Genomic DNA, 25,607 nt, shown 5'->3' with positions numbered 1-25,607 from the left:
CTTACCAAAGCAAATAACAAAGTTGAAATAAAAGATATTATTTTCTTTCTTCATATAAAAAGAAAATACCAACAAATCGTCTTTCTTCATATTACTTTTAATCTTCCAAATCAATTTTTAGGGCATCGGAGAGGAAGGTTTGGTCGCTGACACCAAAGCGTTGGATTACCTCTTCCGGTGGGTGGGCCCATATATCAGCTTGGATAAGAAAGCGGGCGAGGGAAGCGGCTCAGCTCAATCCCCAACTTTGAACTCCCCACCTCTCCATTCCCCTTCCCTTCCCTTTCTAAGTCTTCGCTCTCGTAATGGCGAACGCTTCCGCCGCTCCCCTCCATCCCCTTCTCTCCTCTGTCATCTCCACGTCGACCTCCTCCAGATCTCACTCCCTCCTCTCTGTTCCCCCCGAATGCGTACCCATCGCCTCCAACCCAAGCAAAGTCTCCGTCACGACCACTGCCGCCGACTCCTCCTTGCGCAAGTCTCCCTTGGTTCGTCGGAGGGACCTTGTTGCCGGGATTGCTTTGGCCGCGGCCTTGACGAAGGAGCCACCCTCTGTGGCGGCCCGGGAGGTCGAGGTGGGCTCCTACCTGCCGCCGGCCCCGACCGACCCCGCTTTCGTCGTCTTCAAAGCCACCTCTAAAGACACTCCCGCTCTTCGTGCTGGTAATTGCTTCTCGGTTTTTCTGTTCTTCCGTTGTGATGCCTAGTATGGTGTATTAAAAATGTGACGAACTACGATCATGGCGGTACTCCTTTTTGTGCTAAAGGATGATTCGATAGTGTTTCATTTGCCATGTCCATATTTCGACATTCTCTGTATTAAATGATTGTGCACTGCCAGATTATAATGAGCTTTATATTAAAACAACACCCTAAATGGCATGAACGGGCATTTCGTGGTAACTCTGATTTCTGCTGAATTAATTGGCAGCGGTCGATTGCAGTATTCCCTTCTACATTTTGGTTTGGGTTATTTTATGGTGTTAATTAGACCGGTGATTACATGGTCGTTCGGATTTGTGTCATCGGTCTGCATTTGCCTCATCGGGATTGAGCTCTTTTGGTTTTGTTTAGTCGTTTTTTCCCTAGAGTTCTTCGTATGTACTTATGAGTATTATGAATTACTTATTTAGGATATCTATTTATAGTCAGATGTCAAAGTTTGGGGCAAAGGTAATCATAAAGAGTTTATAACAGTTGATGGAAATTATTCTTTTTTCCTTTCAGAAAATTTTGGTGTCCTGAAATTTATTTTGATATTGGCTATGTTTCTTGTACGATGAATTGAAATTTATTTTGATGAATATGTTATATTATCTACAATTTTTCGAAAAAAGGTCGAAATGACCAAAAAATAACATAAACTCTTATTAAGGATTTTTTAAATCCTAATCCAATGCAATTTTATTATGTTTAAATAAGAATAGAGTGTATATGGGGCATAAATGAATAGGAATTTTAGGTTAAAAGGATGAGAAAGTGAATGACCTTAATCACATAAGAGAATGACCTTAATCATGTTTAATCTTCGTAAATATACATTAGTACTTTTCTAATTATATGTAATGAGCAATAAAATATAGAAAGAACTAAGAAGCTAAATTACTCTCAAATTGGAGAAATTCCATCAGATCTCAAGTTCCAATCCCTTATCCAAATCAATAGTTTTATTACCACTAATTGCTGAGAGTGCGAGAAAGAGTGAGAAAGAGGGTGAGAATGAGAGAGTGAATTGAGAATGAGCGAGAGTTAGTGAAAGACAGGGAGAAGGAGGGTGATTTAAATCCCCAAAAAGGATCCAATGGCCAATTTGACCAATGGGGTCAAATTTGACCTGATTTAGTTCGTCAAATTCCTACCGGTATTGACCCATATCAGCTGATAACTCATGACCGTATCGCCTGATACATCACTCGTGCTGGTCAATACTTGTTTCTTGCGTACCGCTCGAAACAGGCTAGTCCACATTACCAAACAGTTGCATACTAGTACATATCATTTGTTTCGTACCGTTTCACGTGGTACACCAAGCAATGCTTCTACATACTGTGAGTAATGACATGATAGGCGTCAATGCTTTTAGTTGGTTTCTATCTCAATTTTTTTTTTGTATAAACACAAACACAATCACACACACATATAAACTTCAAAAATTTTTTAATTTGTACTATCATTGAGATAAGCTTGCTGCATATTAGCTTCACTCGTTGGTGCTTAATATATACTATTTTAATTTTTTACGGCACATTCCATGTCTTACAACATTTTGGCATGTTAAGTCATTGCCTGAATGTACCAAATTCAAAATTCAAAACCATGATATGGAATTTCAGATTCAAACAAGCATTGTTTTCCTAGAGAAACACGTTCAACGCCATAGTATTTACAATGCAGAACTGGTAACAGTCATCATCAGTATGCCATGCATGCTGCATCCATCATTATACTTTAGCATGATTATCACATTTGAGAATCTCAAGGAACTGCGTCTTGCAGGAAATGTGCAACCATATGAATTTATGCTCCCACCAACATGGAAACAAACACGAGTTGCCAACATACTATCTGGAAATTACTGCCAACCAAAATGTGCTGAACCATGGGTGGAGGTCAAATTTGAAGATGAAAAGCAAGGCAAAGTTCAAATTGTGGCTTCTCCATTAGTTCGCCTAACAAACAAACCGAATGCTACAATTGAAGATATTGGTAGCCCTGAGAAGGTGATTGCTTCTCTTGGACCTTTTGTGACTGGAAATACATTCGACTCTGATGAGTTGCTTGAAGCATCCATTGAGAAGAGCGGGGATCAAACGGTAAACTTCTTAACTTCCAACTTGCTTACATAATAACAATTTTAGATTTTTGTTAGTATTGATTTCCTTTTAGTTAAAAATAAATTGAATCTCTGACATGTAAATACTTTAAACCATGGTTTAAAACACTGGTCAGACCTATTTTAGCAGTCTGACCAAGCATTGGTGACCATGCAGCTCAGTGTTGCCCATATATCACTTATTTTATTTTTTAAATTATTTTATTGAGAGACATTGGATGCTCTAGTTTGATATGTTATCTGCTATCTTAGTAATGTGCCAGTTCGATAGGTTGTCAAAATCAATATCGAACTGTTACTCAGAACTTTGCTTTAAACATCCAAAATTTGTAGTTGAGTGTAGCCTTCTCATAATGTAATAATTGTGTTGTGGAATGTAACAACTTAAAATCAGATCAATGGGAATTTCTGAACTATATATTTCTCTTGCTGTTGGGTGCTGCTTATAACACAGATGACCATCAGTAAATTTATGTATAGCCTTGCTTGTAATAGTTTCAACCTGGACTACTTTGATTACCGATTATATCACATTGGAATTGGTGACGAGTAAAACTACGTTGCCTTTCAGTTTCAGGGAATCCTAAATTGCATAAGACAAGGCAAAATATGTGTATTATATGGGCTAATTATATAGTACCCGCTGTAGTCAGATCCTTTTAGCATCCCAGTCTCTAGACTTAAAAAATTTACATTTAAATCTCTATAGTTATGTAAGTGAAACATCTTACTTCATTTGCCCTAACGTCGTTGGTTTTACCGACGGAAGTACGAAAACGATAGGCAAAAGGTAATTTCAACATCCTAATTATGTTTTCGGTGGTGGTGGACAACAATGTCCCTGGGGGCCGCGGGTGGCTGTTGTGGATAAAGAGGAAGAGCGACAACGAGAGGTGAGGCAAAGGGAGAGGAGGAAGAGGATGACACAGATGTTAATGCTCTGCATCAATGTCAGAATCGACAACGATGCGGGGAAGGGCAACATCGCTCTACATTTGCATCGGCACCGATGCAGATGTCGAGTAGTGCCGACATAGTTGCTGAGCGACGTCGACGCAGATGCAGAGCGTCAATATCTGCATCATCCTCTTTTTCCTCTCCCTTTGCCTCACCTCTTGCTGCTTTCTCCCTCCTTATCCACAACAGTCACCCGTGGCCACTAGTGGCATTGGCATCCGTCACTATAAAAAATGTTACTAGGACGTTGAAATTACCTTTTTGCCTATTGTTTTTGTGCTTCCATTGATAAAACCAACGATATTAGGGTAAATAGAGCTAAATGTTTCACTTTCATAATTATAGGGGTTCCAATGTAAATTTTTTAAGTCTAGAGACCAGGATACTAAAGAAGTCTAACTATAGGGGGTAATATGTAATTAGCCTGTATTATCTTTAGCTTTCGAGTTATGTGAGATGAACTCAATTGCATGAGATGAAAATTAAAGACAATAACTTCATATGAAGTGTATGGAAACACCAAAAGTGCTAATGTATATCATGTTGTTTAGCTTATTGGAACTTTGATGCATTTAAACCTTGAGATTATAATACATTGGATTTGATTAAAATATTATATTCAACTTTGTGTATATGTTTGGTATTGAGAGAATTGCATGGGTTTTATTATGTCTTTGACCTTTTCTCATGCTCCAGGTTCAGCTTATTACTTCAAATAGCACATACAAAATGGCTTCTTTTTTCAATGTATTGCATTATGAGATACGTAGATTATGTTACAGGTAATTAACCATGGTGACTGTGTTTTCATGGAGACTAATGTTCCTTGGTTTGGACAACAGAAAAGATCAATAAGTTATCCCTTTCCATTTTGGCAAACCAATGGCAAATACATGCAAAAATTGGTCTCTTTTACTTTATTGTTGCTGCAGAATGAATCTAGACCATATTAGCATGTTCTAATGCAAAACAACATATGGTCCATATTAGACCATATGGTCTAATGCATATTATCATTTTTAAGAGGACTTCTGCATATTATATGGTCTTGCATTTTTCTCCATTTGTGCACTTTGTGCTGATAAAATTATCATTTTTATAATATGCATTATAAAACCATATTAGAAAAATGGTTTAGGAGGACTCAGATTTGACTTCAATATAATTTGAGAAAAATATACGACGAACGTGAAATGGATCTAGACCATGAATGGGTCTGGACATTATTGTATCTTTGCTGATAACTTCAGATGCACTTTTAATGACCTTACCTATACATCAAATGTTGTTTTAAAAGGCAGAAATGCTGCATGCCACAAATTGGTGCCCATCTTGAGGCATGAGTCACAGATGTGGTGAACAACCAGAAGCGAACTGGCCCCCAACCCCTCCCCTCTCACCATCTGGATGTTTGCCACTTTCAGGACTCATGTTTAAGTCACACATTGTGCCATGGTATGTGGCATTGTTCCTGAAGAGGTACTAGCAGTGGCGTGGATTGAGAAACCATGACTGGGACTGAGAGTGGTAGGCACTAGAATTTGAGATCATAATCAAGTTAGGTTTGTTGATAATCTGAATCAGACCTCTGATTGATTAATCTAAATCAACAAAAGGTTGCTCAAGATATGCATGTTTGAGATCAATTAGTAAGTGGTCAGTATTGGTTGGAGTTCTTTTATTGTTTGGTACCAACCAAGTTTAGTCAAGATCAGCTGTCGATCGGTTGATTTTAGTTGATTCTTAAGCAGTTCTATGTTGTTTTGGTTTATTTCTAATTTTTCAGGTAGGGTGTTCTTTTGTATCATGAGTGTTTAGTGTCATACTTTATTCATTTAATGTATCACTTTGTTTCTTTTCATTAAGTATTTCCGATTACATCTACAGTAACAAACATAACTTAAGTCAAGTAGAGAATAAAAACCTAAAGAGCTATTAGCTAAACTTTGCATGGTAATAAAAAGTTGTTTAACTGTGGTGTCCGAGATATTTTCCTTAACTGGTGAGATGCTAGAGATTCACATCCTAAGACAATGTTTCCCTCATATATTGTTCACTTATAAATTATAATAGATTCTACTTTCCCTTCAGTAAATTGTGTTTTTAGTGATTTCTGAGACTCCTTGGATCGTGGGCACCAACTCAAGATGATATTACACAATGACAAATTTCATGGGTTTTTTTATGAATATTCAAGAAAAACGGTTACTACCTATCGGCTTCTGATCCAATTTTATTTTCGGTTGCAGTATTACAAATACGAGCTTGAGACTCCATTTGCTTTGACTGGTTCACATAATCTAGCAAAGGCAACTGCCAAAGGAAATACTGTAATCTTATTTGTAGCAAGTGCCAGTGACAAACAATGGCCACTCTCAGAGAAGGTTCTCAAAGCAATGCTTGAATCATTTAAAATATAGATCAAAACATATGTAGTGATGAGAAAATGTCAAATGTGATTATCCATAATTTTCTTTTCTGATGTTGCTTAATGTAAATGAAATATGGATAATTGATGAATTGCCAATTCTGTAACATTATAATGGATGTGCTACACCTAATCTTCCATGCTGCTCATACTTATTGAGAATATTCATTTTTTGTTTTTCTTAAGAGTAAATTAGCAGCTCACGGTTAATGCTTGGAAAGGACATGAACTCCATTTAATATCTTTTGCTCAATGAAGTTGTAGCAATAGTGTTTGTTGCGTGCCAAAGTTTCATTTCCATTGACATTGTGATGGTCGTGCAATATGATTCTTGTTTGGGATGTGTTATTCTGGTATTTCCTTTGGTGATTTTCGTAAAAGTTTATACAAATTAATGAATGTTGAGTTTTGCAAACAATTGTTTTTTTGCATTCTTGGTGACAGTCAAATCTGAATGGGTAGTTCTCGTCAATTAGCTAATTACATATTATCCCCTATAATTAATTATCTTTAGTATCTCGATCTCTACACTTTAAAGTTATCAAAGGAAATACGTAAACAAAGGGTAAAAATTTTTTTTAATGTTTTAGTTGGTAGTGTATACGGTGTCGGTAGTGATGAATGGCGATGCTATTAGGAGTCGTAGGTGATTTTTGTGGATGAGGAGACCGACGACGAGAAATGAGGATCGCTTGATAACTATGTTGATGATGGGTATGATGGCGTACTGAACGTCAAATTTTAGGATTCATATTTTTCTATCGTCGTCGAATACGTTCATCGAGAGCTTGATAATCGCTCGCTTGTCATTCTTCCAAAGCTTCCCTCCCCAGTTTATGACAACCATGGGGAATAAAACTCCTCCAACAAGCCCCCCATCTCTTCTTTTTTATGCTCATGTCGGAACTGACATGACATTAGGAGAAGTAACAGGAGCTCCGATGACCCCAACTTTGGGTCGAGTGATCCGCCTAATGGGGTCAACAGTAAAACAATCACTATCTTTGCCTTAGATAGCACGACAACCATTACAATATGTATCAGCATCGATGTAGTTGTCTAGCGGTAAAAGGGTCGCTCAACATCTGTATCAACACCGATATAGATATAGAGTGGCATTGCTTGACAACTACGTTGACGCCGACACAGTTACCGAGCGGTGAAAAGGCTATAAGTGCATATGTCGAGTGGACCTTTTATCGCTTGGCAACTGCATTGGCGTCGACACAAATTGTGGTGGCCGTCGCGATGTCTATGGCGAAGATGGTGGACACCTCATCGTTGACCCATTGGACGAATTGCTTAACTCAAAGCTGGGGTCGTTAGAGCTCCTGCCACCCCCCTACTGGCGCTTCCCTACTATTGTGTCAGTTCCGACATGGGCATGAAAAAAGGGAGATGGGGAGCTTGTCAAAGGAGTTTTATTTGTCATGGTTATCGTCAACCAGGAAAGGAAGCTCTAAAAGGCTGGCAAGCGAGTGGTTATCGAACTCCCGACAGACATATCCGACGGTGATAGAAAAAATGTGGGTCTCGAAATTCAGTGTTAAGTACATTTTCGTACCCATCGTCAACGCAATTGTTGAGCAACCCTTACATCTTATCGTTACTCTCTTTATCCACAATAGCCTCCTATGGCCCCTAGTAGTGTCGTCCTTAGCCACCATTAACTGAATATTAAAATTATTTTTTTACCCTTTTAATTTTGTGTTTCTATTAGTAAAACCAATGACATTGGGTAAATAGACTTATATGTTAAAATGTAGGGATCGGGATGTTAAAAGTAGCTAACTGCATGAGCTAATATCTAATTAGCCCCTTGTAAATATGTTTGACTTATCGTATTAAAGTTAGTTTAAATATTATTTTATATCAATTCAATCATAACAAAACATGTTACTATAAAGGAGACTTCTTTGCATTGCACACCTCTTATCATCTCAACCTCTCCCATATTCCGAATAAAAAAAATGAACATGATAGAAATAATTTAGGCAATGCAGGATTTGTATTGCATATCTCGCATTAGAAGGTCATAGAGGTTAGTGGACCATCCATTTTGTTTTATATCATCTCATTCATTTGTTTGATTTTTGTCAAAGCAACATTTTGATATTTCCTCTTTTCTTGATTAAATGGATGATTAACATATAGAAAGAGATGGATGAATGAATAGCTTTTGGAGAATCCTATAGCATTCTCATGGATGATAGCTTGTGCATGATTCTGGGGAATCCTTTATGCTTTTTTTCCTTTCTCCTTGTTAGATCGTCCATCACACAATCGAAGTCGACTTGTGAGTTTGACTAAGGTTGATGTGTGAGTACGAAGATTCGGATCGAGACTTTACAAAAGCTTATGTCATTGGGGAAGTATTCGATAAAATCTTTTTGAGACTCAAATTAGTAAGAATTCGATCAATTGTCGAGATTAAAAGTATATTTAGCCAGAAGTAACACACTGAACGATTATGTAGAATTTATCGAAAGAATTCGATAAATTCCCTTTTATACATGGTTATGGTTATTATGTAGAATTTGCATTCGACTTCTTTATGTAGTTCATGGTGAAGTAACTCACTTCGAGTTGTGGTCCGGGATCTCTCATCTCACAAAGTCTAACTAGTATAGGCCTTGACTACTTTCACCAAATCCTATCCCACCTTTCCTACTTAAGTTTTGCTTACAAGAGGGAAAAAAGAACTTAAATATGTGCACCAAAGCTGCAGGAGCATGGTGCGGTGAACATGGACATTCGAGGAACATGCACTCGTCACATTTCGTTCTTATTCCAAAAGTCGAAGCATGTAATGATGAGGAAGACATCGACCGGGGGAGGAATGCCATCGACGTCGATGATTTCAGGCGATGGCGCCGCCGTAGGATAGGATTCTTGGGGCAGGCTGCAGAATAGGATTCAGCGTTTGCTAGTGCAGGAAGCCGTTAGCAAAATCGAAAGGTTTCTTTCTCGAGTTAAAAAATTATTTTTCTAAATTTTATCATCATTTTCTTATCAACGTATATTCCTCCGTATCATTTCTCATCTTCGACCGATAGAAGGTCTTCTTCCTAAGAGCAATATTTGGTGAATATTCGAATATTCTTTCCAAAGGAAATCGTGACACTCTATCAAGAGTTCACACTTCAAATTATCCGCTCGACATGCTCCTTGAGCATTTTGCTGTAAGACGATATTGTCCAAGTAGATAACCACAAACTTATCTAAATGTTCTTTGAATAATTAGTTCATGAGAGTGCAGAATACGACTGAAGCGTTGGTTAAGTCACAAGGCATCATCAAGAACTCGAACACTCCATACCCGATCGTATATGTAGTCTTCGCTTCATCGCCTTCAGCAATGTGCGCCTACTAGTAACCCGACTGAAGGTCGAGTTTGGAGAAATACTTCGCTTTGCCTAGTTGGTCGAACAAGTTTGCGATGAGCGGGATGTGATACTTGTTCTTCACCATCATCTTGTTTAGGGCCTGATAATCGATGCATAATTAGAAGCTCTCATCTTGTTTATTCTGGAAGAGGATTGGAGCTCCGAATGGTGTTTTAGAATTATGGATGAGACCACCACTTGGTAGTTCATCTAACTACTTCTTGAGTTATGCCAACTCTAGAGGGGCCATGCAGTATGGTGGTCTCACTATAGGCTTCACTTCTAGCTTCAGCTTGATGCGATGATCCATGCCTCTACATGACGATAGATTTTTTTGGCAACTTGGGTAGCATAACGTCAGTGAACTCCTTTAAAAAATCCACCATCACAATAGGTTCATAAGTAGCCTCCACATCAAGTGGCTCTAGTTTTACTATGACTACAAAAGTTAATTCACCTTTTCGTATCCATTTTTTAATTATAAAGTAGATATTTGTTGTGGATTCTTAGTTCCTCCTCAAGAAATTGAAACCACGAAGGGGTCGTCACCTCCCATTAGGCATAGGGAGTTCTGTAACGACATTGGCACCAACTTCACTACATGCACTATTCCAAGGATCACTTGGAAGTCATCTAGTAGCGCTACCATCATATTTATGCTTTCACTCCACATTACGAATGCTCCAACCACATCAGTAACATTCCTTCGATGCAGTTCTTATTGTACCCATGACTTCAGGCCATTGAGGAAGCTGAACAGCTTGTCCTTCTCGGGCATATATTGTATGTTCAGCATTAGCACAGAAAATTGCTTTACGTAGTCCCGAATAGAAGTATTTTGGTGGAGTTGTCTTATCTTCCTTCTTGCAACAAACTCTATGTTCTCGCGTAGGAACTGAGTCTTCAACTCCCGCTTCAAGTCCTCCCATATTGCCACTCGACATCGACCTTGTTGATCTGTTCCTAATGTGTTCATCACTAAAGTTTTGCATTCCCATTCATATACATGTTGCAATCAAAATTTTGGTTTCTTCAAAATCGGGCCTCGTAACTCGGAAGTATTATTCCATATCAAATAGGAAATTCTCGAGCTCCTTCGCATCCCTAGCACCCCATAGCAATGCGACTCCAGTGCCTTCAAGTTTTGTGGTGGAGCAATACGAGTGTTGCTCCCTCTCGCATTAAGAGCTCTTGTGAGCAATGTAATCCTAAACATGAGTTTTGCTACGATTTCGTGTAGGTGTTGCATAGAGTTTTTGGTGTCTTTCGTCAATTGATTTACTCGAGAGTTGACTTTGTCGACTTGAGATTTCGTCTCCTTTTGTAGGTTTTCCACCACAAGAAGTCTTTGTTAGCCTTGGTAGAGTTCTTTTGGACTCGTAAAGTGAGTTCCTCTCCCCCTTAGTGGATGGGGCGAAGCCAACCATGAGAGCTCTCACCAACAATGATAATAGGAGGGGGAGAGGAGACGCTGGGTGGCAACGATGGTGAGGAGAGAAGTGAGCGCAAGAGGAAGAGGTGGATGGGGCGAAGCCGACCATGAGAGCTTCGAGCGACCGTAAGAGCTCTCACCGACAACGATAATAAAAGAGGGAGAAGAGGTGACGTGCTGAGTGACGACGATGGAGAGGAGGTAGAGGGTAATAGCTACGTTAGCATCGACACTACCGATGCTACCATCCACCATCCCCTAAATATTAAATTTATCTTTTCATCATTTGTTTTCATATTTTCGTTAATAAAACTAATATCATTAAAATAAATAGATTTAAATATTTTATTTTTATAACTATAAAAAATAAAAACGATTATGCTAAGGATGACTAACTACAAAAAATAATAATATGTAATTAGCTCGATGCAAAAATGAATGAACTACATTGAGACATCTAAATAGAATAAGGAATCCTTTACTATTAGTTCCTTTATCACACGTATGATTTTGATTACACACGAGTTGATGGTTTCATATAAAACGAGAAATAACATTCTTTGATCTGCAAAGAAGGCTGTTTTAGATGGACGTCTGCAGAACTAAGCCTCGTGCATACGCGAAGCGAAAAGAATACGACGGAAAGAGGCAAGTAAGTGCAAGTGCCTATAGCAATGCAAATATGCATAACGCCGACAGATGAATTCACAAAAATGCAAATGCACTAAGAAGCGAGCGACTGCACAAGCATACACCCCTCTTCTTGGCCTCTTAATGCTTTCCCATATGGTCGTCGCTTCAGAGTCCAAAATCTACATGGAGTTGAATGATAGGAGCATCTGCAGCGATCATAGAACCAACATTAGGCAACACAATAATATGCATTAGTCTTTTGTAAAGCCAAAAACAAGGGATGTTTCTGGCAACATGATCATGCCTTCTTCCTCCTACCAAAATCCAAAAGCAAGAGGTGTTCCACTTGGAGGTGGAATCGATCGTAAAGCTTCTCATCCTCATAATCATAAAACATGCAATGGGTTGGGGCTCGGATTCGAGTTAATTCTTGCGCATTTACCCTTGTCAATCATCAGAAGAATCATTGAAGGTAAAACAGGAGAGACAACTGTGATGATTCATCAAAACATTATATGACAATAATTATGAACAATAATGATTTAGGCATGGATCAAAAGAGCTGCATAAAAGAACATCAAACTATTTTTCTAGTTTTGATATGTACGTAATGATATCTTAGAAATAGAGTCTATATCCAAAGGTAAGCCCGTGTTACATTGCCACTTCCCATCCCCGCGTTGACGAGTCTCGTGCATTGTGTTCATATGTAAAGAATTATAATTGAAATTCAAGAAAGATCCCCAGAACAAAATGTCCTTCTAAGGATTATCCATAGACATTTTGAGCATGTTGTACTTGTAATATAAAAACAAAAAAGATCCTAGGAAGGAAGTAGTTCACTTACATGAAAGCAATATTATTAAATTTGAAGGGGATTACAATTCATCCATGTACGAGAACCAATTTAGGATAGGTTACATGCTTGACATTTGTAAGAACCTAGAATATAGAGTTGAGGAATTCTCGGAGTCCAGTCGGAATAAAAGAAATTATGCCCATTTTTTATGGCAGTTATGACTCCGACATGCTTCCTTTGCACTATCGAAACTTAGATATCCAAAAAATTTAAATAGGTACAAAATAATATTATAAAAAATGGACATTGTAGAAGATAATGATGGCCTTTGGAAATTCTGAATTTTAATCATTTAACTTCTGCAGTTCTTGGTTAATATTTTGGTGAAACCGAGCATGGTTGTTTACCAGAAAGTTCCATTATTTCTAGGTGTTGAAAGGCAAGAGTTGCACAAGATAATTAGTACCTGATCTTTGGATGGTTGCCTTATTATGAAAGTTTCTTTGCCTGTGCCCCTGCAAAATAAAATGTATATTGTGTTAATTGGATGACACAAATAAAGTCAGGCAGAGACCCCTTGATAAATAAAAATGTACAAGTTAGTGAAATGTTCAAATGATCTACAATAAAATCATCAGATGCAACCACTCTACAAACACAAGATAGAAGAGATTACTAAGTAAAAATCAAATTTCCAAGAATATTAAAATTTTGCTTGAGGAAATATTTTTACGTGATATCAGTGCTTTGGGTCTAGTCTTGAACAGGATTTTCTGGCGAATGATTCCAATGACTTCCAGTTCTGTGGCAGAGGAAGCAGGAAATTCAAGCCCTGCAGCATCTACTGCTGCCTTTTTCTTTAACACCAATAGTGGTTTCTTCAACTGTACTTTTGTGCCAGAGAGTTCATGGTAACCAACAGTGAAGATGTAGCTTAGCTGCAGCACAAATGAACAAGAAATGTCAGAGTAAACATAAAAAGAAATTGGGTAACCAGAGACTGGGAATGCAGGAACATAGACTGACCTGAGAGGAAGAAGACAACGAAGAGCAGCAGAGATGTCCAATCTCAAGACCATTGATCTGATCACTGATAGCTAACTGGGATTCAACAACACCCTGGAGTTCAATTATCGCCCACTCAGGGCATTTCCCATCACCACAGTTGCACTTTACCTGTATCTGCATCGTGCACTCCTGCCTCTAATAAGATTGAGAGACAGGGAGGGTTTCTGACAAGGAATATCCCAGATGTGTCACAGAAAATTCTCAATATTTCCTGTTCAAAAGTTAAGAAAAAACAACTTTAAGGATCGCTGACAAAACAATTTTGGTTTTGAAAACCTTCAATTAAACAAGAAATGCGAGGCACTGATGATATCTAGAAGTGATGATTAGGTCACAGAGGAACAGAGAAGAGTGGCCTATAATTTGCCTAATGTATTTTCCAGTCATTTAAAATGAACAAAGTTATCTTCCAAAACCAAGAGAAACTATAAAGTAAATAAGCTGTTAAATAGGAGGCAAAACAAACATAACCACATACAATACCAGTAAAATTCTATCAATAGGATAACAAGTCATCTATAATGGATATTTTTGTCCTCAGCATCCATTTGAATAGTTCAAAACTAAATTAAGACAAAATAGCTTTAAAGTCTACAACTAATTAAGCTTATATATTCAAGGAATGGAGATATTAAAATCAAGAAAAAATAACACAGTAGTTTTCTGACTTAGCTAGAACTACAGGAACATGAAAGAAAAAAAGTATCTTCCATCTACCATTGTGGTGAACAAAATTATCGTCCTAACAGGGTAAAGCAACAAAAGAACATATAGTCTTCACTAAGCCAAGAGATCGTATAGGAGGTGATCAAGGCTCCTGAGAAAAATCTAATAGGAGGTTCAAAAGATTGCAGTGGCAGCAAATATTCAACTTATATAAATGACTCACGTATAGATGGGAGTGCCGATTTTGTCAACCACATTGCCTGATCTAGATAGCCCAGAAAAAGAAAAAAAAAACAAAAGTGAAGATGAAAGAAGTAGAGGAGTTAAAAAGAGAAAAAGAAAAGTCGACAAAGGGTGACTGCAGTGCTCAGCAGCATAGCTCTTGAATGCAGTCTTGGCAAGGTTCAAATCTCAGTCGTGCTCGAAAATACGGATCATTATCTACCAACCTGACCATGTACTAACATTAAAACACATAACTTGATACCATTACAAAATAATTTATTTTATTATTTTATTGAAAAAAAATCAGATGATACGGGTTGTATACCAGCATTGTACCAGTTTAATGTTGAATCTCGTATTTTGATGATGAAACCAATTGATAATTGTGTTTATGTTTTAATATGCGTTTTGAGTGACGCGGGATGCTTCGATCAGGATGAGACAATTAAAGCAGGAAAAATTATGTTGTGCCGGAGGAACATGTCAGAAGATTGGACGTCGGGCCGGTGGATCGGTCGACGTATCGACAGAAGGCTTCGGGTCGTGGACTCGGGCATCGGGCCAAGAAGAGCGGGTATTGCGCCAAGGATATCGAAGTTGCGGAGTCAATTGGCCGATTGGGCAATAGGCCGCAAAAGAGGACGATGCGCCGAAGAATCGGACGAAGCGTCGAGGGACCAATGACATGCCGGACAACTTGGTTAATTGCTTAGGAATAATTGTCTCGATCGAAGTTTTGTTTTACATGTGCAGGATTAACTATGATGGATGTAAGACATGCAGTCCGCAGGAGCATCACCGAGGGTTCATCGGATGATCGACGAAAGCTCGCCAGAAGAAGCGATTGACGCACCAGAGCAAATTGCAGTAAATGTCTTAAAAAATTCGTAGTTAGCACGATGATTAAGTTAGAAATGGGAGGTGATCCCATTAACTTAATCTTGGGGCAATTGGGCCCTTGACAGACCCAAATTGGGCCGAATGGATCAACCTATTCGAACCCAGATTACTTGGCCAGAGTTGGCACCGCCTGAGTCGACGGTGGCACCGCCCAGGGCTCATTCTCCGAGCTCTGGCTGGGCGGTTGCACCACCTCTGACAAAGGTGCAACCGCCTGAGCTCGGTCTCTAAGCTCTGGCTGGGTGGTGCAACCGCCCCAGTCAAGCGGTGGCACCGCCTGAGCTCAGTCTCCGAGCTCTGACATGAGGTGCAACCGCCCCTGACAAGAGGTGACACCGCCCAGAGGCTCAGTCTTCGAGCTCTGCCAGGCGGTGCAACCGCCGTAGTCAGGCAGTTGCACCCAATCAGTCGGTGCAACCGCCAGACCCCGGGATTCCAGGAATTGACAGTTTTGAGCTCAGAATTCAAACTGGGTTGGGGCCTATAAATACCCCACCCTTTCAGCAATGAAAGAGTAACCAAAAACCACTGAAATCCTGATCTTACTCTGTGATTTTTAGAGCTCAAAAGTGTTGTATGAGTTAAAAGTTCTCCTTCCTCTTTTCTTCCAAGTTTTGATCTGTCAAGAGAGGAAAGAAAATTCTGTAAGGGTTGTCTCATAAGCCCGTCAAAAGGAGTGAAACTGTAAAAAGGTGGTTGGCCTTCGCCTATTGAAGGAAGGCCTCTAGTGGACGTCGGTGACCTCGTCGGTGGAGGAAGCCAAAAGTGAATGTAGGTCAAGATTGACCGAACCACTCTAAATCTCGGTTTGCATTTACTTTGAGCATATTATCTTTACTGCAAACCTCAATAGCTTACTGCCTTCTGCGCATTTACGATCGTGTTTCAAAGTTCAGTATTTTCCGAATCGGCGTTTAGACGTAAATCAGTTTTATCGTACGAACATCATATCTCAGTTTACGCTTACATTCTAATTTTCATCGTAACTGCAAACTGCCTTCATAGACTTGCTTTAACTGCATCTTGCTTGTTCACAATTTAAAGTGATTTACGAATCAGCTTTTCAACCGAAATCGCTCTTATCGTACGAACGCAGTTTTAATCGTCGAAAGTTTTCCGCTGCACTAATTCACCCCCCCCCCCCTCTTAGTGCTCTTGATCCTAACATTTAATAGGTCATTAGAACAAGTATCCGACCATGATCAAATCAGTAGTCATCTGAGCAGTGCTCTTTGCCAAACCTATGATAGCATGAAGCCAAAGGAAAAAAAATACTTGACAATGAAGTGACCAAGGTAATTTCAGCCATTGATCCCATTTGACCAGTACTACCCGATAAGCTCACCTTCTTAAATATCAAGTGATTGCTTTCCATAAAATGCTAAACATATCATTCTGGTTTCCCTCTCTTTTACTCCTTTTTAACATGTCATTGTAGTTATGTGTATACTTAATCATCAAATGTATCTTTGTGCAACATTATACTTCTACAATTTTAATTTCACATGCAAGATTCTTGAGCTTCTGGATAAGGAATTTTCATGCCAAACCTGATCAGATTTTTCTGGTAGTTAAGCTTCTTCTTGTTATTAGTGTTCAAATAGTTAATCGTGTATAAATATAACTCTTTTTCCCCACGAATAAATCTGGATACCTAAGAAATAAGAGAGGTGAGGAGAGAACAGAACAAGAGAAAGGAAGAGAAGAGATCACATGAGAGGGGAGGGTAGGGGAGGATAAAGTAGGGCAGGGGAAGTGTAGAGAGCACGAGAGAGGGGAGGAGAGGAAAGAACAGGAATGGGAGGAGAAGAGACGAGAGAAGGGAACAGTACCAGCGAGTGGAGGCAGCTCGGCCTGCGACAACGGCGGAGGGAGATGACGGCTTGCGTCAGCGGCAGGGAGGAGGTGGCTAGGCCAGCGATGTTGGCAGCGGCAGCAACGAAGAATCTAGGGCTCGCTAGTCGCGCGTCCCCTGGCTTCCCGGGCACGCCGCCTCCACTTCTCCTTCAGAGAAATAGGAAGATACTTGTCTTCAGAAAAGAAGAGGGAGAGATCAATGCCGGGAAGGTGCACCGCAGAGGAGATCGGCGAGAGGAGCGAACGAGTGAGGTGGACGAAGGTACATGCGATAGTGGAAATTTTAGGTTTCGGCTCGGGCGGGGGTTGAGTTGGTTCGGGATTAGGTTAACCCAAACCAAACCCGACATGGGTTTTCCTTGTCAACCCCAAACCCGCCCCGGTTTCCGTTTGCACTAACCGGGGTTTTCTTCGATTGCAGATGGGTTGCGTCGAATTAGGCCGAGTTGGATCGGGTTGCTACATTTTAAGGACACCTGGTTAAAATGTTTTCCAAATATACAAATCATAGAACAATCGAAACCCAATTCAAGATGACCTTTAGATTTTCCAGTAAACACAGAGGGTTTAATTGGGTTGGGTCAACCAAGTTCGCATTGAACCCAAACCCAATCCAAGTATGAAACTTGCTTTCACTTCAACATTCCCACATCCAGTATCTTTTGACAACAATATCAAGCACAGAGTTCGATTAAGTTGCAATCTTCCACACATTTATTCATCCATCAAACAGCAAGTGCAGTTTATATTCTTCATATAAGAACATACCATGCAAATCTATTTCTCATAGTAGGAGTAGTATTTAGTAGCAAGATTAGATATCCACATGATATTATTGCCTATTACCGGCATATCATATACGAGAACAAACCTCTAGATAACTCCATGTTTTATTCATGGCTTCGCTGCATGCATTGCAATCTTCCTCTCGAGGCCGCTCTTATCAGCCCCAACAACTTTGTCGACTTCTTTCCCATCTTTCACAAAGAAAAAAGTTGGTACACTGTTGACATTCCAGCGATGAGCATCGTTCCCGAGTTCATCTATATCGACTTTCAGAAACACAATGTTGCGGTGCTTCTCTGCTAAGGCTTTGTAAATGGGTGCCATGAAGCGGCAGGGCCCGCACCATGTTGCAGTAAAATATAGAATGACTAATCTACTCAAGCGCACTGCCGCCGTCATTTTCATTTGCAGTTCGTTCGAAGAGTGAATGCTTATAACACTTCCTGCCAATTAAAGCAAAAAGAACAGATATATCTTCATTACAACAAGGGCTTAACAGAAGGAACCATGGAATCAAAATAATAACTCAAGTTCTCAAGAAAAGTAATGCTGTCATACGAATGTAAACCTGCTCGCATGTATAGTAGAGATAATCAATCAAAACATTACACCATAACCTATGTTATCTTGTGGTATGCAGTATCTATCTTGGTTGCGTATTGAAAAGTTGTCACCATCCCTTATCTTGGATAATAGAGTATTTGGCTTCCTAGTGGCAAGGATTTGATCCCCATGCTTTATGCCTTGCACACATGTCTTACTTTTATGGTCCAATAAGTTACCAATGATCAATAAAAGAAATCAAGGATGCCGGAGAATGAAACAAATCAAATAAATCTGAATATCAAGCTACAAATTATAATTGAGACAGAATGCATATAAGTTCAATAGCAGCCAGAAGACTATGAACAAAGGAGTCATGGAAAACTAGTTATGGTCCAATAAGTTATAGCAATGATCACTAGAAAAACATCAAGATGGCAGAGAATGAAAAAATAGGTAAATCTGATATATCAAGCTACAAATTGCAAATGCTGATGCATGATAATACAAGTACCAAGCTGACAAGCAGCTATCCTGATAATATAATATTGATCACTGACATCATTCCATTTTATAGGGCCTTCAAGTAGCTCTTAGTTTAAAAGTAAAGAAAAAGCTTTTAATCAAGCAAACTAAGGGGAAGGCCCAACCTACAAGACCTTTGCGTATTTTTTGGCATATGATTGCAACAAGAAAACATAAAAGGAAAAGAACTTGTATGGAAGTGATATACCATCCTGTAGAGCAGCAAGAGAATCGGGGTCTTTTGGCTCAGCATCCTGCTTCAGATTTGGAATTTGATCATATATTTAATATAGTCAGGTTAATATGGGACACAATATCAACATACATAACACAATCACTCTAAAAATAAGGTTTCAAGGATGATAGAACATGATGTCAAGAAAGGAAGTTCTTACAAATGCTTTATTTTCTGAAGTTGACTCCTTTTTCCCCCTCTCATATACAGCCTGTGCAAGATAAGTATACATAATAGGACCAACAATGCTCTTATCATGACTACAGGTATCATGGAAGATAAAGAGTTAATATAAGCAGAAAGGAAAAGAAATACGTTAGCTTCAGCACGCTGGCGTTGCCTTTCACGTTCAATTTTTTGTGCTTCTCTCTCTTTCCTCAAGCGCTCATATTTTCTGCGATGTTCCTCAATTCTGTGTGCATTAGGCTCAACCTGCAGTTTACAATCCATTAGTTGAAAAGTTCTCCAGCACCTTATTCACAAAATTTATTAACCTTTTTAAGCACTGAATTTATCTCCTCATCATAATCAAGTTTTGATGCCACATGCAGGTCACTTGCAGCTTCTTCCCACTGGCCTAACATAGCTTTTGCCATTCCTCTATATTTGTATCCTTTGGCAGAGTCAGGATTTATCTAAGCAGACAAACTGATAAGGATACATGATATGGAAATGCATATCATCATTAATGATCAACTTCCAGGTTGTCAAAATATGAGATAAGAACCTGCAAAGCTGCATCCGAATCACGTATAGCAGCATTTGGCTTATGCAGCTTGACAAAAACACTAGCTGAAAAATAAGACATACATCAATACAGGAATAAGACATTATAAAAACCAAAGCGTCACTCACAAATCTAATCAAACAGAAGTTGTTTTAAATAAAATAATCATTACCTCTAGTGGCGTATAAGATAGCTGAACTTGGGTTCAACAAGATCGCTTCCGTAAGAAACTCAATTGATTCATCCAACTTACCTGGTCAACATAATTATACAGTTAGAAATGGTGACCGATTCACATTTGTCATCAATGATAGAACAAATTTAATTGAAAGCAAATTTTAGCCTGCCTTCTGACATTGCATTCATAGCCTTTGCTTTGCACATCTGAGCAACATCACGACTCTCCTCGGAAACTTCAGTTGATGGATCTCCCATCTTGGCAGTAGACCGAAATCAAAATTCAAATTCAGAAAAAAATATCTAGGCTGATAGTGTGCCTTCACATTGACTAACTCAAAACATACCTTTTGTGGAGGACCATTGTCAGGTTCCACCAGCTCACCATCCAGCTCCATATCTGACTCGATAATTTCATCCTCAATGGCAGCATCTTCGGGCTTCTGGTAAGGCTTCTTGTCTACAGAATCTGGTGCAGCTTTTGTCATCTCATCATCATTTTCACCCTTCATAGGATTTTTCTGCGATTACCAATTGAAAATTCTAAATGGTTTTCTGTACCAGTAATTATATTTAGAATTCTTCACGACTTGAATAGACAGAAAAACAGAATGTCTAAATTTTGGTCTCCAAACATTAAACAGAGTGACAAAGGAGTAATTGCTAATTCCTGTGAGTTATTGTAACTCATCAAACAGAATGATACTAAATCTGCCTTCTATAAACCAAGAAATTTAACTAAGAGAAGATAACAACAAGCTCGTTATGAGGTTAAGGACAAGGAAGTTGTGAACAAATTAATGAAAATATATAGCATATTTCATATTTCTGCTACAGCAGAAGCCTGGATAAAGATCATGATAGTAATATAGACCTAATACATCACTTATGAGAAGACCTTTGTACAAATGACCAATGTTAACTGGTCTATGCATGTACCACTATCATATAGCTTAATACCAGAATAAACAATATCATCAATCTTCGTTTTTCTGTATCATTTTAGTTAATGGTATCGGGTATGTACCATACTGATAAATAGGTGAGCAAAATCAGATCACACTAGTCTTTAAATCCTTAAATATGACAACCCTAAAATAATCAAGCAAGGAGAAAAGTAATATATCCATTTGCTTGTTTTGCTAAATACACAGATTACACACAATGTTCTAAAATCTATGTCCAATGCTGTAACCAGTCAGCAATCGAACTGGTACAACATTGATACCATACAGAGTATCAGGTATAGGTGCCAATATGGGTCAGTACCAGCCTTACCACTACCGGAAGAGAGATGGCTGCAGGGAAGAGATGGCGGCGGGAGGAGACGACCATGTGAATGAACAACTGAGGAGAAGTGGTGGTGGCAAGGTAGAGGGTGACATGGAAAATACAAATGAGTAACAAGGAAGAGGATGAACAGTGGCAGCGACAAGCAGGCATGTGAAATAAATGAGTGTAAGAAGAAGAAGCAACAGTAGTGAAAAAATATAAAAAAAGAATACAGAGGCATGATGGATTCTGATACCAAACAGTAATTTTATCATCCGATACAGCTTGATACTGATCAATTTACATCTAGCAAGCCTGATACAGTGAACTTACTTGGCAGTATGCTTGGTTCCAGCTTCCACGCATCGGTCGACGATCTAACTAGAGAAAATTGATATATACTAACTGGTATAATCAAACTCTAATCCTTGATCACCCATTTTAGACTTATTCACAATTTACCTTGAAAGGAGCTTAAACTGATTGGTCCACCTTAATTGAACTCCAATGTAGTGCCACCTTTAGCAATCTAAACAACCAGAGGCAGGTCTAGAATCATGAAACTTGATAGCTCTTGATGTATAAAGACAATTACTAATGAGTTTGTAGCAGTTAACGTTCACATATATGTTCTAAATAACTGATTTTTTTTTAAATCATCAATTAAAGATTCACAAAGAAATTCAGCAAAAGTTCATATAGAGGATGCAAAAGGCCAAAAGCTATAGTTGAGAGTAGAGCGGTGAATATAAAGCTGAAATCAAAGATTTTAGCAGAACCTACAAGTCAAAAAAAAGTGTGTTGTTGATGTGGCCATCCAAACATCAATAATGAAAAAGGCACAAGCTGATCCTATATAAGAAAACCCCGATCTTAGAATAATAATAAGAAGAAAAGTTGTGGAAGACACATGCTCTAATATCTATGTTAATGTTGTCACCCCACAAAAAACTACCAAAAGAAGGTTCTAGTACTCTCAACGTGAATCACAATTGTAAAATAACTTGTCTAACCGTGCTAGATGAATTTTGGGACTCACATGAACTAAAGACTCCCTAAACTAACTACTAATCATGACCACAAAATCAGCTCAAAAAATAAAAAAAATTAAAAGTCTAATATATTTCTTATTCTAGTTAGAAAAGGTATATTGACTGATAGTATTTATTTTGAATAACCCTTGAGCAGTACAAGATTATCGTAGAGGCCTTCTTTTCTTTCTAATAAATTATCATAGCGGCCTTCTTTCCTTTCTAATAAACCTTAAGATTTCCAAAAAATTCCATTCTAATTTATGAAACATGCTTGCCTCTTCTCCCACTTGATCTAAGTATCCTTTTTTAGCCTATAAAATAACCTTGTGAGCATCCAAAATCAACCAACAACCATCCAAATGAAGTAGGAATCAATTGATGTCGTGCAGGGCATTGCTATGATTGATCTTGGCTCTAAAGGTCTGATCCAACCCTTACCATAGTTGGCCAAGGTGTGGCACTCATGATGGATGGTCTAGCTCTCGCTACTCAATCACATTATATATATACATACATATATATATACATATACATATACATATACATATATATATATATATATACCACAAATATAAAAGAGAAGTATAGAAAAATAGTCTACATATGCACATCGCTTGCCACCTGTTATTAGAAGGAAAAATATTTCTATTGGTTTCTACACACCCAGTGTAACAAAAGAACAGACAACTTCAATGCTAAGGCACTTTTGTCAGTCCTGTCCACCACACTGAGTAGGTTGGATAGCAGAGTTAAGCAAGCAAAGCTAAGATCTTCTCATTTTGACAGTGATAAAATTATATCCCTAATTTAAGTGATTTGAATATACTTCTACGAAAGAAGGAAGTCTTCTGATGGTCTTTGTAAAATTATCAGTTTATAAGTGAGTGCATGTGATGCCAACAAATGGAGCTGTGCATTCTATACATGTATATGTCTAACAGTTCAATTTTTAAAGGTAATATACTCGTACGGTAGCAGATGCCACTTGCAGGCTCACTAGTTGTCTAATCTAACCAATTGATAGGCACTAATATTAGTATGCAAGTATCACTAGAGTAGATGAACAGAAGATGAGATTTCGATGATTCCATAAACAAGAAAGAGTATCTTTTTGAATTTTTACAAACTCAACAAGCAGCAAATCAACCAATCAAAAATCAGAGTTCGCGAATTACTATATCAAAATATGGAAGTAAAAAGAAAATGCAGCAATCGTAAACATTGTTCAGCACAAATATTGAAGAAAGACATGACACAGAAAATCTATTAACCAAATGCTAAATAAGCCATTGCAAATGCTTCTGATACCAAAGTTATTCGCACGAGAACAATAATGAACCCTACCGAGAATCACAAAAGTAAAGATCGAGTGAGTGTAGACGAAAGAGATCCACAAAAAGTACAAAGAAATAGAGAGGAGACGAATCACCGACCGGCATCGCTTGGGGGGGAAGACGAGCGCCAAGGCTAGAACGAACAGGAAGCGACCATCAGAGAGTCAAAAATCAAATTATGGTGGCGTAAAAGATGAAGTAAGAGAAGGGAGGAGAGAGCAGGCACCACCTTTGGAGATAGTCTCGGAAGAAGGCGAGAGAAGGATGGTGGAGAATGGAAGGGTCGGACCTGCAGCTGGTTACGAAGGCTTTCAACTCAGACACCTTGTGGGTATCCATACTTCCCCTTCCGCTGCCGCAAAGGAAAGCATCCGCTTTGCTGTGCCGACCCTTGCGAAAACAACAATAACACACACAAAAGAGGGGCTAATTGTCGATTACAACCACGGAAGACGCTGCACGTGATATCAGGTGCTGAATTAGAATGGCAAAACGGTCATTTGATCCGTCGAGTCGATGATAGAAGAAAGGTTGACGCGTCGACTCCTTTCTTCCCCGAATCTGGCCGGCTCGAGCTTCTCCTATTGCGACTTCCTCAGGCCGGCGACGAACCCGGAAGGACCCGAACCAGGAGCCGCGCTCACCCGCATCGGGGGCCACGGGCGACGGGCGACGGGCGATCGGATGACGGATCATTCTCATACCAGACGATCCTTCCCGGCAGGGTTTCGAAGGATCCCGGGGCGATGAACGCCGAAGAGGGGGGAGAAAGAGGGAATGGAGAGGGCGCAACGGCAAAGACGCCGTCGAGGGCGGAGGAGGAGGTGTCGAGGAAGCGAGCACGAGGGACGCAGCGCTCATGGACCCGTCGACGCTGCGGCGGTTCGTCTCACCCGTGGCGGTCGAGCTGGAGCCCGACGACGACTCGGAGTACCTGCGGACGGAGTTCATGAACCAGAAGGCCCTCTCGCAGGACCCGGATAACGCGCTTCTGCTCGCCAACTTTCCTCCTCCGCTGCGGGTGACAGCGGCTTCCTGGTTCGGGTCCTGCCGGGTTCGTCGCCGGCATGGGGAAGTCGCAACCTACTGGTGCCCACTGTGGAGTCCAATCGAACAGCGACTCCTAGTCCGGGTCCTGCCGGGTTCGTCGCCGGCTTGAGGAAGTCGCAACCTTCCTCACAGTGGTGCCCACCGTGGGGCCCAATCGAACAGCGATTCTCCCAGGTGTTCTTCCTGTTCGTCGACAATGGCAGACCACCGTGGCAGGACGTCGCCGGTGAGCAGGACGTTGCTGTCGTTGGCGGAGGAAGGGATTGCGAGGAAGGAGAAGACAGATGCGAGGGTGAGTAGGGGATCAGGGTCAGCAGGACGTCGCCGGTGAGCAGCACGTTGCTGTCGTTGACGGACGAAGGGATTGCGAGGAAGGGAGAAGGCAGAAGCGAAGGTGAGTCGAGGGATCAGTGGCGGGTCTGCCATCGTCGACGAACAGCAGTTCTGCAGGAGAACCGCTGTTCGATTGGGCCCCATGGTGGGCACCACGAAGGTTGCGACCTCCTAAGCCGGCGACGAATCGCGACTAAAGGTTGGATTAAACGGGTCAAATGACGGTTTTACCATCCAAAAAATCGCTAACTCAGCACGTGATGTGTGAGTGACAGCAGACGGCGACGAATCTTGACTAAACGTTGAATTAAACGGGTCAAATGACGGTTTTACAATCCAAAAAATCGCTAATTCAGCACGTGATGTGTGAGTGACAGCACGTGGTGCGCGCGTAGGCTGTTAGATTA

At 39.8% G+C, this 25,607-nt stretch overlaps 3 protein-coding genes across 6 annotated transcripts; 1 reads left to right on the top strand and 2 right to left on the bottom strand.

Moving 5' to 3' along the window:
• Positions 1-174: 174 nt before the first annotated feature.
• LOC135616572 (psbP domain-containing protein 6, chloroplastic-like) lies at positions 175-6,367 on the top strand. Its single transcript, XM_065115899.1, has 3 exons — positions 175-663; positions 2,497-2,813; positions 6,040-6,367. The coding sequence occupies exons 1-3, from the start codon at positions 306-308 to the stop codon at positions 6,208-6,210; spliced, it is 846 nt and encodes a 281-aa protein (XP_064971971.1). The 5' UTR covers positions 175-305; the 3' UTR covers positions 6,211-6,367.
• Positions 6,368-11,625: 5,258 nt separating this feature from the next.
• LOC135580805 (uncharacterized) lies at positions 11,626-17,447 on the bottom strand. 2 transcript variants are annotated; one of them, XM_065115897.1, is made up of 5 exons: positions 17,160-17,416; positions 13,495-13,747; positions 13,202-13,406; positions 12,935-12,983; positions 11,626-11,875 (listed from the first exon to the last, which is right to left on the bottom strand). In XM_065115897.1, exons 2-4 carry the CDS (start codon positions 13,654-13,656, stop codon positions 12,958-12,960), a joined length of 393 nt encoding a protein of 130 aa, XP_064971969.1. In that variant the 5' UTR covers positions 13,657-13,747; positions 17,160-17,416; the 3' UTR covers positions 11,626-11,875; positions 12,935-12,957. The 2 variants fall into 2 exon arrangements, with proteins under 2 accessions (XP_064971969.1, XP_064971970.1); XM_065115898.1 differs by lacking the exon at positions 11,626-11,875 and adding an exon at positions 11,890-12,112 and having other exon boundaries at positions 17,160-17,447.
• Positions 17,448-17,875: 428 nt separating this feature from the next.
• On the bottom strand, positions 17,876-24,229 carry LOC108953434 (TPR repeat-containing thioredoxin TDX-like). Of its 3 annotated transcripts, none has more exons than XM_065115894.1 (11): positions 24,047-24,229; positions 23,917-23,950; positions 20,525-20,698; positions 20,348-20,435; positions 20,173-20,253; positions 20,001-20,065; positions 19,768-19,908; positions 19,589-19,705; positions 19,434-19,484; positions 19,247-19,295; positions 17,876-18,413 (listed from the first exon to the last, which is right to left on the bottom strand). In XM_065115894.1, the coding sequence occupies exons 1-11, from the start codon at positions 24,154-24,156 to the stop codon at positions 18,079-18,081; spliced, it is 1,245 nt and encodes a 414-aa protein (XP_064971966.1). In that variant the 5' UTR covers positions 24,157-24,229; the 3' UTR covers positions 17,876-18,078. The 3 variants fall into 3 exon arrangements, with proteins under 3 accessions (XP_064971966.1, XP_064971967.1, XP_064971968.1); XM_065115895.1 differs by having other exon boundaries at positions 19,247-19,292; XM_065115896.1 differs by lacking the exons at positions 23,917-23,950; positions 24,047-24,229 and adding an exon at positions 21,783-21,830.
• Between the last annotated feature and the right edge of the window lie 1,378 nt (positions 24,230-25,607).

The sequence above is a fragment of the Musa acuminata genome, chromosome BXJ2-7 (assembly GCF_036884655.1).
Source record: "Musa acuminata AAA Group cultivar baxijiao chromosome BXJ2-7, Cavendish_Baxijiao_AAA, whole genome shotgun sequence".
In the NCBI taxonomy this organism is placed as follows: Eukaryota; Viridiplantae; Streptophyta; class Magnoliopsida; order Zingiberales; family Musaceae; genus Musa; species Musa acuminata.
The sequence above is the reverse complement of the archived record's forward strand: the minus strand, read 5'-3'. Positions and strand labels throughout refer to the sequence as shown.

Coding starts and splice junctions, on each gene's coding strand:
- LOC108953434 (XM_065115894.1), bottom strand. CDS start 24,156: ATGGATACCCACAAGGTGTCTGAGTTGAAAGCCTTCGTAACCAGCTGC. Junction 20,254..20,347: donor TATGAATGCAATGTCAGAAG/GCAGGCTAAAAT, acceptor TATGTTGACCAG/GTAAGTTGGATGAATCAATT. Junction 19,706..19,767: donor TAAATTCAGTGCTTAAAAAG/GTTAATAAATTT, acceptor TGTAAACTGCAG/GTTGAGCCTAATGCACACAG.
- LOC135580805 (XM_065115898.1), bottom strand. CDS start 13,656: ATGCAGATACAGGTAAAGTGCAACTGTGGTGATGGGAAATGCCCTGAG. Junction 13,407..13,494: donor CGTTGTCTTCTTCCTCTCAG/GTCAGTCTATGT, acceptor TTTGTGCTGCAG/CTAAGCTACATCTTCACTGT. Junction 12,984..13,201: donor ACCCAAAGCACTGATATCAC/GTAAAAATATTT, acceptor TTTATTTTGCAG/GGGCACAGGCAAAGAAACTT.
- LOC135616572 (XM_065115899.1), top strand. CDS start 306: ATGGCGAACGCTTCCGCCGCTCCCCTCCATCCCCTTCTCTCCTCTGTC. Junction 664..2,496: donor CACTCCCGCTCTTCGTGCTG/GTAATTGCTTCT, acceptor TGCGTCTTGCAG/GAAATGTGCAACCATATGAA. Junction 2,814..6,039: donor AGAAGAGCGGGGATCAAACG/GTAAACTTCTTA, acceptor TTTCGGTTGCAG/TATTACAAATACGAGCTTGA.